At 41.9% G+C, this 12,652-nt stretch overlaps 1 protein-coding gene across 2 annotated transcripts in view; it reads left to right on the forward strand.

Moving 5' to 3' along the window:
• Positions 1-2,204: 2,204 nt before the first annotated feature.
• Positions 2,205-12,652, forward strand: part of PNLDC1 (PARN like ribonuclease domain containing exonuclease 1) — a 44,027-nt gene continuing 33,579 nt past the window's right edge. The window contains exons 1-7 of one of the 2 annotated variants that reach the window (XM_070740176.1): positions 2,205-2,433; positions 5,603-5,648; positions 6,500-6,573; positions 7,523-7,556; positions 7,655-7,778; positions 9,603-9,688; positions 12,046-12,143. In XM_070740176.1, coding sequence (XP_070596277.1) covers positions 2,358-2,433; positions 5,603-5,648; positions 6,500-6,573; positions 7,523-7,556; positions 7,655-7,778; positions 9,603-9,688; positions 12,046-12,143 — 538 coding nt within the window. In that variant the 5' untranslated portion in view covers positions 2,205-2,357. The remainder of the gene's footprint in view (positions 2,434-5,602; positions 5,649-6,499; positions 6,574-7,522; positions 7,557-7,654; positions 7,779-9,602; positions 9,689-12,045; positions 12,144-12,652) is intronic. The other variant, XM_070740185.1, reaches the window with a different exon arrangement.

Here is a 12,652-nt window from a genome sequence, read left to right on the forward strand (position 1 = left end):
CTTCGCTCTTACTTTGAATGTTCCGGGCAGGCTGGCAGGGAGATGGAGAGAGCGCGCGTCGGCCCGCACGCCCGACATTGAAAATCGCCTTCGCCGGCCGGCGGCCCCCACTATGAGAATGCCTGCCCCGCCTCTCTTGCAGCGGAGAAGAAAGAGAGGCGGAGCGGGCGGGGGCAGCGGCAAGTAGCCAGGGGGGCGCAAGGGGGCTAGAGGCGTGGGGGGGCGGGGGCGGCCGCAGCTTCGTGCGCGCCCTTGGAAAAGGGTGTGCGGGGGGGGGCTTTTGGGGGATGCTGGCTCACGCGTGCGAAGCCTACAACTTGCGCTTGTGTTAAATTTTGTTTCTTTCCTAAGCAGCCTTCTGTATAAAAAAATCCATTTGGGAACGACTGCTTAGGAAAGAAACAAAATTTAACACAAGCGCAACTAACACAAGCGCAACTAACTAGCGTCGCCGCCACCCCGAAGGGACTCCTACCTTCGCCGCATGCTTTATTCCGGGACTGGGAGGACTGCGCTGCCAAAGGCTCCGTTGGGGCTTTGAGTCCTGCCTCGCGAGGGCCAGAGGGTGCGCCTTTTTCGTTGGTGAGGCAGGCGGCCGGCAAGAGAGGGCCGGTACTGCGTATGTGCGAGGAGCTGCTCACGGGGCACAAATTACTGCAGGTGCCAGGAGGCCGGCATATGGGTTTTTTTAAATATTTAAATATTTTAAATTTGTCTGATTGCTTATGATTTGTTTTTACATGTTGTGAGCCGCCCCGAGTCTTCGGAGAGGGGCGGCATACAAATCTAAGTAATAAAAAAAATAAATAAATAAATAAATAAATAAATAAATAAATAATAAATAAAACCGGGCCCCCCCTCATTTTTCAATTTGCCCGGGCCCCTGACGCCACTCCCAGTAGTACCGCCCTATCGGCGGCCCTGCCTGCAAGGTCCCTTTCAACTCTAATAATAAGTAAGTAAATAAACAAGCAAATAAATCTGGCTTCCCTATTACTTTGCTTGTCAAAAGATCACAAAAGAGGATCACATGACCGCAGGACACTGCAATGGTCATAAGTATGAAACAGTTGCCAGGTATCTGAATTTTCATCATATGATTATGGGGATGTTGCAAAGATGGCAACTGAAAAACTGTCATAAGTAACTTTTTTTTAGTGCCGTTGTAATTTTAAACAGTCACTAAATGAAGAGTCCAAAGAGAATTGGGGGCCTATAAGTGTACAAATAATAAACTTGTAAATTTAGGACTACGTGTGTGTGTGTGTGTGTGTGCGCGTGTATACACACACATATATACATATACATGTAATATATATTAACGGTCAAGAGTAGCTGAGAGTCATGTGACATAGAAATTCAATCAGTATTAAGCTTAGTCCAGGGATAGGCAAAGTTGGCTCTTCTATGACACGTGGACTTCAACTCCCAGAATTCCTGAGCCAATCATGCAAGCTCAGGAATTCTGGGAGTTGAAATCCACGTGTCATAGACGAACCAACTTTACCTACACCTGGCTTAGTCTTATTCCGGAGTTAAAATGCTATCTACAAGGCAAAAAACAACCCTTATTTTATTTTTATTTATCTTGCCAAGCATGTATTAGATAACAAATATAGGTATAAACATGGTTATATATGGGGGGGGGCGCAGTGGGGTAGCAAAAATGGAGCTCCCACCTCAGAGCACCCAATTTGCACTGAAAGATGTTGAAAGAAAATGCAGGGTGTCCTGCGTAAGCCACACCCACAGTGTGGTAGTAAAAATTTTGGTAGCCCTTCACTGTTATTAATACATAAAAATTGGGTTAATTTCTAAATAGCCAGTCTGAATCTTAGCCAATAAACTTTTGTTCAAATCGTTCCTCAACTCCTTGTATTACAACTCCTTGTAATAAGCGCACTATTGTGCCTACCGTCCTTCTTTTTTCTTCGTATTTTTAAAATATATTTATATATATATATATATTCCTATTATTCTTTTTATCACTTATTTATACATTGTTATGTCAATACAAACTATAACTCTATACTTGTTTGACAAATACAGTATAATAAATAAATAAAATACAGTACAGTATATCATTGACTGAGTCCAGGCATTCTAATCCTTCCCCAAGAGGGTTGGCTTTGCTAAGACGGACAACGAAAAGGACCAATGATCAGATTCAGACAATCGATTCCAGGGACTGGGGAATGCGGACGATGAGGGGGGGAAAGCCTTTAAATGCGGAGGGTGGGCGGAGTAGCAAATGAGGCTGGCCCCGCCCCCTTCAGTCAGGGAAGCGGGAAGTTTCCCGTACCGCACAGGCAGGAATTGGCGAATTCAGCCGAGAGAAAGCAGCCAGGGCGGGCGGGATGGATGTGGGCGCCGCAGAGTTTCCAAAAATGTTGCCTCAGTTAGAGGAGCTTGTCCTGGGCTGCGACTTCGTTGGTGAGGCACGGGTGTGATATTGAAGGGCGAAACCTTTTCCCATCTTTAATATAGGTTTAACTACGAAAGAGGGGGAGCCCTATTGTTCACACGCGCCCACCCTTATTTATTGCCTGCTAACTTTGGTCTCAGCTGCAGTGTGGCTGGCGTGTTCCTCCTTCAACTTTGGGAGGCGTTTTAAATGGAAGAAAGCTGTTAATGATCCCAAGGAAATTGCTGAATCTACTTCAGGGGCTTGCCAGGATCTGCTTACTGTAGATGGGGTGGGGGACTGGATCACTGATAAGATTCCCATTTGGCCCTTTGGATGGCCAGTTGGGTTATGGAGCCAAAAGATGAGTCTTCGATCACCCAGCCAGTGTAATTTGTACATCATGGTTATGTTAATTGTATAACTCTGGCCTGTTAAATAGCTGATTAAACAAATAATGATTTAGTAATTTAATTTAATTTAATTGACTCATATGCTGCACTATTCCATGGGACTCAGGGTGGATAAGTTACTGTTGTAAGAAAGATAATGCATTCAGTTTTGGTTGCCACGATGCAAAAAGGATATTGAGACTCTAGAAAGAGTGCAGAGAAGAGCAACAAAGATTATTAGGGGATTGGAGACTAAAACTAGGAACTAGACATAGCTAGTTTAATGAAAAGAAGGATCAGGGGAGACATGATAGCAGTGTTCCAATATCTCAGGAGTTGCCACATAGAAGAAGGAGTCAACCTATTCTCCAAAGCACCTGAGGGTAGAACAAGCAATGGGTGGAAACTAAACAAAGAGAGAAGTAACTTAGAACTGAGGAGAAATTTCCTGAAAGAATGGTTGATAATGGAACAGTTTGCCTCTAGAAGTTGTGAATGCCCCAACACTGGAAGTTTGTAAGCAGATGTTGGATAACCAACCATCTCTGAAGTAGTGTAGTCCAAGGTCCCTTCCAACTGGTTATTGTTATTATTATTATTATTATTATTATTTAAGATGCTGTTGGCAAACATGGTGAATTTTATGAAAATAGCTAATGTTGCTATATATATTATGCCTTCTGATTTTTGAAAGATCATAATTTAGAATTATTTTGAAATCATTGCAGAGCTCTTTTATTTCCATCCTAGCTAATATGGGATTTTGAGAGTTGTAGTAAGATTGGTATAGTGTTTCCTTAACAGACTTTTAAGCATTTGATTTCAAAAAAGCTTCCAGGATTATACTAAGTGAATAGTGCCATACTTTGTGCAAGAGGAGCAAAAACACAACTGTGTTTTGTGGTTTAAAAATAAGTTATTTACTAGGGCAAATTTGTAAAGTTTGCAGTTCCTATTCCCCAGTGAAATAAACCCTTTAGTCATATTTTTTCCCTGATGTGCTTATTTGAAGAGCTCAGATCTGGCATCCTTCCTTCTCTATAGTATTCCATAATCTTATGGTTTATAGTAGAAATGTTGCTAATGTTTAAATTGATAAAGACAATTTTGCTTCAACTGATAAAAAAATATAAAGCATATTGAAGGGTGTATTAAATGCATTAGTATAGCATATGATAGGTGAGAAAATACTGCAAATTATGGACAAAAATCTGTGTAGTGAATTATAATGTAACTGAAATAACTTTACTGAACAATTATAAATGTTTAAATCTCTTGGGTTTGTAAAAATCAGATCTAAATTACTTCATAATTTGTAACAAGTTAGAAGGCTGCTATGGTAGTGGATAATCCTTTGGCTCTTCTTTTTGACATCTCTTTCAACTTCACTTAGATTTCATACTTTCTCATCAGCAAAGTGATGAGAAAATTATTGAAATGTGGGAAGGTAAAATCTTATTATCTCAAAAACTTTAGGATTGCAGCTGTAAGCATCCTGAAATGCAAAATGAAATTCAATGGCGAAAAAAGTAAGATTCTACATTTAGACAAGAATAACAAAATGGATAGGTACAACATATATAGTACCCTGCTCAGTAGTAACTGTGAGAGGAATCCTGGACTCCTAGTAAACAGTCATTTAAATATGATTCAGCAATGTGCAGCAGCTTCCAAAAAAGCCAATACAGTTGGCTTATGCAGCAACAAAGCTGCAAAAAAAGAGGGATAGAATGAAGATCACGTCAGGTTTTTAAACAAGATATTGAGACTCCAGAACAGGGGTGAGCAATTAATTTTGCCATGGGGCTGCATGAGAAATTGGGATGGTTTTAGAGGGCCGGACTAATATACAGTGGTACCTCGGTTTTCGAACGCTTCCTTTCTCGTACATTTCGGATACCGAACAAAATTTTCTGCAAAAATTTGCTTCAGTATCCGAACAAAAATTCGGATACTGAACAGAAAATTTTGTTTTCTATCCGAAATGTAAGATCTGAGGGACGAGGTGAGAGGGAATGGGAGTCGGAACGCCCCTCCTGGCCGCCCTCTTAATAGCCTTCCAGTCTCTACCTTGTAACTTCTCTACGCAGCAGGAAGGGTAGGGCTGGCTACAATACCGGCAGCTTCGTGGGGGCTACTTTCCTCAGCGTTCAGTCGGTTACCTACAAGCAGCTGCACCAATTTTTTCCCCCCCGGCGGTGGCGGCTCCGTCGGCTTCCCTTCGAGGAGCAACAGCAGCGTCAGGAACGTCACGTGAAGGGAAGCCGCCGGAGCCGCCACGGGGAAAGAAAAAGTTGGTGCAACTGCCTGGAGGTAACCAACTGAACCGCGCGACATTCCCAACGCTGCTCCTTAGAACTAAGGAGAAATTTCCTGACAGTTAGAACAATTAATCAGTGGAACAACTTGCCTCCAGATATTGTAAATGCTCCAACACTGGAGGTTTTAAAGAAGAGATTGGACAACCATTTGTCTGAAGTAGTGTAGGGTTTCCTGCCTAAGCAGGGGGTTAGACTAGAAGACTTCCCAGGTCCCTTCCAACTATTCACTCCTCTCCTCTCCTCTCCTCTCCTCTCCTCTCCTATATTCCATTCCATTCCATTCATCATGAAGAAATCCCCCAATCCTTGTTTTAAAGTTTAGGAGCATGTTACTACTATATATATATATTCAACTCATTAATATTTTAATATGAATTAGGAATAGCATGAAAATCTACACATGTAAGATTGAGATATATGAATTAAATAAAGCTTTGTATTCATTCTTTAATAATAATGGAAGGCACATATTTGGTATTTTGCAGGCCTTGATATGGAATTCACAGGATTGCATTCTGACAATCAGCCTAGGTAAGCATGTTGAAATACAGTGATACCTCGTCTTACAAACGCCTGGTCATACAAACTGTTCGAGATACAAACCCGGGGTTTAAGATTTTTTTGCCTCTTCTTACAAACTATTTTCACCTTACAAACCCACCGCCGCCGCTGGGATGCCCCGCCTCCGGACTTCTGTTGCCAGCGAAGTGCCCGCTTTTATGCTGCTGGGATTCCCCTGAGGCTCCCCTCCATGGGAAACCCCACCTCCAGACTTCCATGTTTTTGTGATGCTGCAGGGAAATCCCAGCAGGGGAATCCCAGCAGTGCAAAAATGGGTGCTTCGCTGGCAACAGAAGTCCAGAGGTGAGGTTTCCCAGTGAGGGGAGCCTCAGTGAAATCGCAGCATCGCAAAAACACAGAGGTCTGGAGGTGGGGTTTCGAGGACTTCAGTGTTTTTGCAATGCTGCGATTTCACTGATGCTCCCTTCGCTGGGAAACCCCACCTCTGGACTTCCGTTGCCAGCGAAGCACTCATTTTTGCGATGCTGGGATTCCCCTGCAGCATCGCAAAAACACAGAAGTCTGAAGGTGGGGTTTCCCATGGAGGGGAGCCGCAGGGGGAATCCCAACAGTGCAAAAACGGGCGCTTCGGCTGGCAAAAGGGGTGAATTTTGGGCTTGCACGCATTAATCGCTTTTCCATTGATTCCTATGGGAAACATTGTTTCATCTTACAAACTTTTCACCTTAAGAACCTCGTCCCGGAACCAATTAAGTTTGTAAGACAAGGTATCACTGTAAATATATTTCTAGTGATGTCCCCATGGAAATTAGCAACATGATGAACAACATGGAAATCCTTCATATCTTTCTTTTGCCTAGTCTCTTTGATTTACCTGCTGAGTGGTATCGGAAGGGCAGACAGCATGTTCAGCAGTTTACCGTGAATCAACTTGGTGAGCTCTTCTACTTTCTAAAAGATAGGTTTTAAGATAGTTTAAAATGTGGCAATTAAAAGCTAGAAATTGTATCTCAATAGTATCTAGGTCATCTTAATTTCTCTTTTCTGTTGTTTTTATCTTTAAAAAGAATACATGTTCTCTTTCCTCTTTCCCAAATGTATTTTGAGATATATCAATTAAGGCAGTGATTTTCAACCTTTTTTGAGCCGCGGCACATTTTTTACATTTACAAAACCCTGGGGCACATTGAACGGGGTGGGGGTGGGGGCTAAAAAAAGTTTGGACAAAAAATTCTCTCTCTCTCTCTTGCTCCCTTTCGCTATATTTCTCGCTCCCTCTTTCTCTCCCTTCCTCTTTCTCTCTCTCTCTCCATCCCTCTTTCTTTCTCTTCCTTTCTTCCTCTCTTTTTTGCTCTCTTTCTCTCTCCCTCCCTACCTCCCTCTATGTCTTTCTCTCTCTCCTTCCCTCCCTCTCTTTCTCTCTCTTGCTTTCTTTCTCTTGTTCTCTTTCTCTCTCGCTCGCTCTTTCTCTCTCTTGCTTGCTTTCTTTCTTTCTCTTTCTTTCTCTCTGTCTTTCTTTCTTTCTCTCTCTGAGCTTCGCGGCACACCTGACCATGTCTCACGGCACACTAGTGTGCCACGGCACACTGGTTGAAAAACACTGAATTAAGGAACTGGGGTGTGGGAGAATGCTACATACAAGATTAGAGTGTAGTGAATGAACAATCCCTGTGAAGGCTCATGGAAGACAAACTACCTCCACATTCACCCAAGATGTTGATTCACAAATCTCTTACCAACACATTTACTCCCAAATAGAATATATCTGATACTGTATATACAAAGGGGATTGATCCATAATGTAGAAGTTGTGGGGAAAATAACAAAGGAGACCCTATGATCAGCATATTGCTTTGCAATGAACTGCATTTTTTTTCTTTTAGGTTTGTCCATATTTTACAAGGGGATGTCAAATCAGTAAGTAAATTGTTTTATTGTCAATTATATTTACCTGATAACTTTCAGGTCTTCCCTGCCAGGTGGCTAGCCTTAATTATTTTTGTTAATTTTTATAGGTATATCGCTCATTCGTATAACTTCTTCCTATTCCCTGCCACATTTGGCCAAATGGATTCCGAGTTCTCCTGCCAAGCATCTAGTATTCATTTCCTGTCTCATTATGGCTTTGACTATAATAAGGTATATTTTATGTTATTTAGTAGAGTAGTCAAGCATTTAAGTAGGGAAGAAACTAGAATTGGCCTTTGCGTTTAAAGCGCTGTTGAAATGCAATATAATAAAATATATTTTCAACATTTCATTTCCAGCAGAATGATATAATTAATTTTTATCACTGTCAATATCCCAGGACCCCTTGAATTGCTTCATTCTTTCTGTGAGGTCAGGACAGGGCTCCTGGTTCAGGGGGGAGAAGGTCCAGCATTTGATCACGATTCCTCGGTAGGTTTGTAACTGGCCAGTTCCCCAGAAAGATGTCTGGAAGTTGAGTTAGGGCAGTGCTTATTTATTTATTTATTTATTTATTTATTTATTTATTTATTTATTTATTTATTTTGTCAAGTACGTATTGGTAGTATACATAGATATAATGATTTTTAATGACTGAGATTCTTCATCAACATCTCCCCTCCCTCTCAAAAGCCCATGGTGAATGTAGAGTAGAGGTTAGTATGGGATGGAAAGTTTTGTATGGGAGGTGAGAGATTTTAAGGGTTTTAATTCTCTTATCATTCTAAGTAGAATAATTTAGACCAGCCTTTTATATCTATATCCATATCTCTATGTCTCTCTATGTCTCTCTCTCTCTCTATCAATCTATCCATCCATCCATCCATCCGTCCACAATGTTATACTAATGGGAGCTAAAGGAATAAATGGTTCTTTTTGTCAACAGCTTGCAACATCTTAGAGTTTTCAGATTACTTGACAGTAGGATGAATTGTGCATATCACCAGAGTATTGAATTGGCATCCCTCAGTCCCGAAAGACCATGGTATCATGCTCTGGATTTCCCAGAGTATAAGTATAGGGGGTCCTCGGGTTAGTCCCGAGTTACGATGTTTCGTGGTTACGACACATCTCCCGGCAGAGCAGCTCTGCGCTTCTATTACCTATATTGCAGAGTTTCATGAAGGTCCGCAGCTCGGTTAACTTCTGTGGCTCCATGGCCGGCCCCCCTCCTCCAGCCACGCCGCACTCGCTTGGCTCGTTCTCACCATGGGAGGAAGAGCCGGGACCCCCCAACCTGTTCCCCTCCCCTCAAAGCAGGCCTCGCAAGTCACGCACTGCACTGCGCAATGGCTCCTCCATGCCCTCTGGCAAGCTTCCCGTGGGGGGGACAGTGACTCCCGCTCTTACCGTGCTATTTACTCCCCCTCCCCCTCTTCTAGAAATGAAAGTGGTGCTGCCCTCGACAATGCCTCATTCGGTTGCCTTTGGGCTTGCGGTTTTCTCCTTCGGTTCTGGCCGCGAGAAGACGCCAGTGAAAAGCCCCTAGCAACGCATTCGTTGACTCCGGTGCTTTCTGAAGCGCGGGGGTGGAAAGAAGGCTCGAATGAAGCGCTTTAGCAATCAGGCATTTCTTTAGTCACTTGCTGGGATGCAAATGGGAAGTAGCTGGTTACGTGTGGTGGTGACGTCATGATGTGGCGACCCGGGGCAACAAGGCCCTTCAAACATGCGAAGTAGAGGAAGATCAGGAATGTTCCGATTTACACCGAAAAACGACATATGATGTGACGTAGGAACGGATCAACATCGTAAGTCGGGGACCTCCTGTAGTTGATAAATAGTTCAATTTTTTCAAAAAATCTTGAATTTGTCATGAATACCTTATGGTTTAATATATGAATATGTCCATGTTGTTATTAGAAGCCAAGTTGAGAGAACCTTTACTTTTTTTTTACTTTCTCCAGTACTATACACAATTTTCTCTTTAACTCACGAGAAAATAAGTCAGATGCCTAAATTCCATACTATGTAGCACTATCTATTTGCCTTTAGTTCCTTAAAGATGGAATCCCTTATATGAATGAAACACAAGAGAAGAAGCTTCAGCATCTGTTATCTGGTAATTGGATGGTCCAAAGGTAACCCTCTTCCACACTATTGTTTCTATAGTAATGTTGGGAGTTTTTTTTTTCCTCCTGTGTTTTTTTATGGACAAGTAACTGGAGTGACAGGATCCTGTTCTTCAAACAGTGGCTGTTAACCAATGTTACAAGAACTGAAATTCAGAAATAGTCTAAATGAGACTTTGGTTGCCATTTAAAGTCTTTAAAATGTGGAGGATTAACATCACAAAAGGCCTCTAAACAAACAGAAATCCTTTCTTGAAAAAGTTTTGTTTATACTGTATGACATTCAGATTTATTGGAAGCCCTTGGGATGAATTAAAAAGCAATTCCCTAATAGATAAAAGACCCATGGCCTTAATTTCAGACATCCTCTCTTCACAGTCTTTCTCTAATTGTCTGCCATTTTTTCTGAATTTTTGTCTGTGTTCCTTCTCACATGTCTGTGGCAGAGGTGGGTTCCTCCCAGGTGGGACTGGTTCCGCCGAACTGGTAGCAACCCGCTGGTGACATCACAATGACACCACAGGACTGGTTTGGTTGGTGTCGGTCTGTGGGCACTGCCAACTTTTTTTAAAAAAAAATTAATCTCCCCCCCCGATTTCCCTCTACCCCCCCCAAGTTTTTTTCTTCTGTGCATGCAGTTTCCAGCACTGCGCATGTGTTGCCATTTTGTTTTTGGCTTTGGGGGGGGGGATGATGGATTTTTTTGTACTTTTTTGCCCATGCGTGTGCGCGCGCCCACGAGGTGCAGCCACGCAGCTTGGGAGGAAGCGAACCGGCAGTTAGAACTCACCCCTGGTCTGTGGCCATTTTGCTTTTCTAGACTTGTGATTTGCATAAAACGTATCAGGAAAGACTGAATGAACTCAATCTGTATAGTCTGGAGGACAGAAGGAAAAGGGGGGACATGATCGAAACATTTAAATAGGTTAAAGGGTTAAATAAGGTTCAGGAGGGAAGTGTTTTTAATAGGAAAGTGAACACAAGAACAAGGGGACACAATCTGAAGTTAGTTGGGGGTAAGATCAAAAGCAACGTGAGAAAATATTATTTTACTGAAAGAGTAGTAGATCCTTGGAACAAACTTCCAGCAGACATGGTTGGTAAATCCACAGTAACTGAATTTAAACATGCCTGGGATAAACATATATCCATTGTAAGATGAAATACAGGAAATAGTATAAGGGCAGACAAGATGGACCATGAGGTCTTTTTCTGCCATCAGTCTTCTATGTTTCTATGTTATCCTTTATTTAATTTCAAATTCACAGCATCAGTTCTTTCTCATCTTCAGTGTATGTTTTGTGCTGCATTAGGCAGTTTACTGCTCATATATTTCCCACTTCTATCTATAGGCTAACCTACCTGCTCTGTTTTTCTCCTTTTTGTTCCAATTTTGCTAGAGATGGATTTAGTTTTCCTCGCTGCAGATCCATAACATTTTAATTAATTGTCGACATCAAGAAAAGTAATTGGGCTGCTAATAAAAATTGTGAAGCATTGTGAAGGCATCTTGTTGTATGAGAATTGTCATCTACTCAGCATTCTGACTATCAAAGGCTGCTGTGGGAAAAATGGGAGGCAGGAGAATGAGATGTGTTTGCTGCCTAATACATCCATAGAAACAGACAGATATGAAACTTTTGGGATGATACAAAAAATCATTGGGCATCTAAGTTATTACAGTGATGCCTTGTCTTACAAACTTAATTGGTTCCGGGACGAGGTTCTTAAGGTGAAAAGTTTGTAAGACGAAACAATGTTTCCCATAGGAATCAATGGAAAAGCGATTAATGCGTGCAAGTCCAAAATTCACCCCTTTTGCCAGCCGAAGCACCCCACCTCCGGACTTCTGTGTTTTTGCGATGCTGTGATTTCACTGGGGCTGCCCTCGCAGGGAAACCCCACCTCCGGACTTCCGTTGCCAGCGAAGTGCCCGTTTTTGCCCCTGCTGGGATTCCCCTGCAGCATCACAAAAACACGGAAGTCCGGAGGTGGGGTTTCCCATGGAGGGGAGCCTCAGGGGAATCCCAGCAGCGCAAAAACGGATGCTTCGCTGGCAACGGAAGTCTGGAGGTGGGGCATCCCAGCAGTGGCGGTGGGTTTGTAAGGTGAAAATAGTTTGTAAGATGAGGCAAAAAAATCTTAAACCCCAGGTTTGTATCTCGGAAAGTTTGTATGATGAGGCGTTTGTAAGACGAGGTATCACTGTATTTGCTTTGGCCTCTGGAAGGCATCTTATTGAGAAGCTGGGTCTTTTCAGAAATTTATTATTGAGAAATAGCTTTAATTTTCTGAGAACCTGAAGCTACTAAAAAAGCTGGGTTGGACAATAGTGTCATTCAATTGTCTTACTCTGCTTACTGTAGTTTTGATAAAGACAAGGTGAAAAAAGTGATTGATCAAGTAACTTGCTGGATATCCTCAGCAGAAGAGGAAGATTCTATGGTTCTGCATGATATATATGGTATGAATTAATTAAGCTTCTTTCATTTTTAAAATTCTTGTTTATTGGTGCCTTGAAAGGGGAGCAGTGTTCACTTTAAAGGGGATAATTATACACTGCTCAAAAAAATGAAGGGGACACTCAAAGAACACATCCTAGATCTGAATGAATGAAATATTCTCATTGAATACTTTGTTCTGTACAAAGTTGAATGTGCACAACAGCATGTGAAATTGATTGTCAATCAGTGTTGCTTCCTAAGTGGACAGTTTGATTTCACAGAAGTTTGATTTACTTGGAGTTCTATTGTTTAAGTGTTCCCTTTATTTTTTTGAGCAGTATAGTTTCAAACCATTTGAATGAGGTGTTAAAAAGACTTTTGCAGATTGATTTGCTTTATGGTATGTGTTGCAAAGATCTTGTCATAACCATTCCCCCCAATCAAATTCAAGAGTATCATTATAATTATTGATAGCATCTTTATAATTCTTCTGCCACCATTTGTCTTTCAGGAACTGCCTCACCTGGCT

The sequence above is a fragment of the Erythrolamprus reginae genome, chromosome 1, assembly GCF_031021105.1.
Source record: "Erythrolamprus reginae isolate rEryReg1 chromosome 1, rEryReg1.hap1, whole genome shotgun sequence".
NCBI lineage: Eukaryota > Metazoa > Chordata > Lepidosauria > Squamata > Dipsadidae > Erythrolamprus > Erythrolamprus reginae.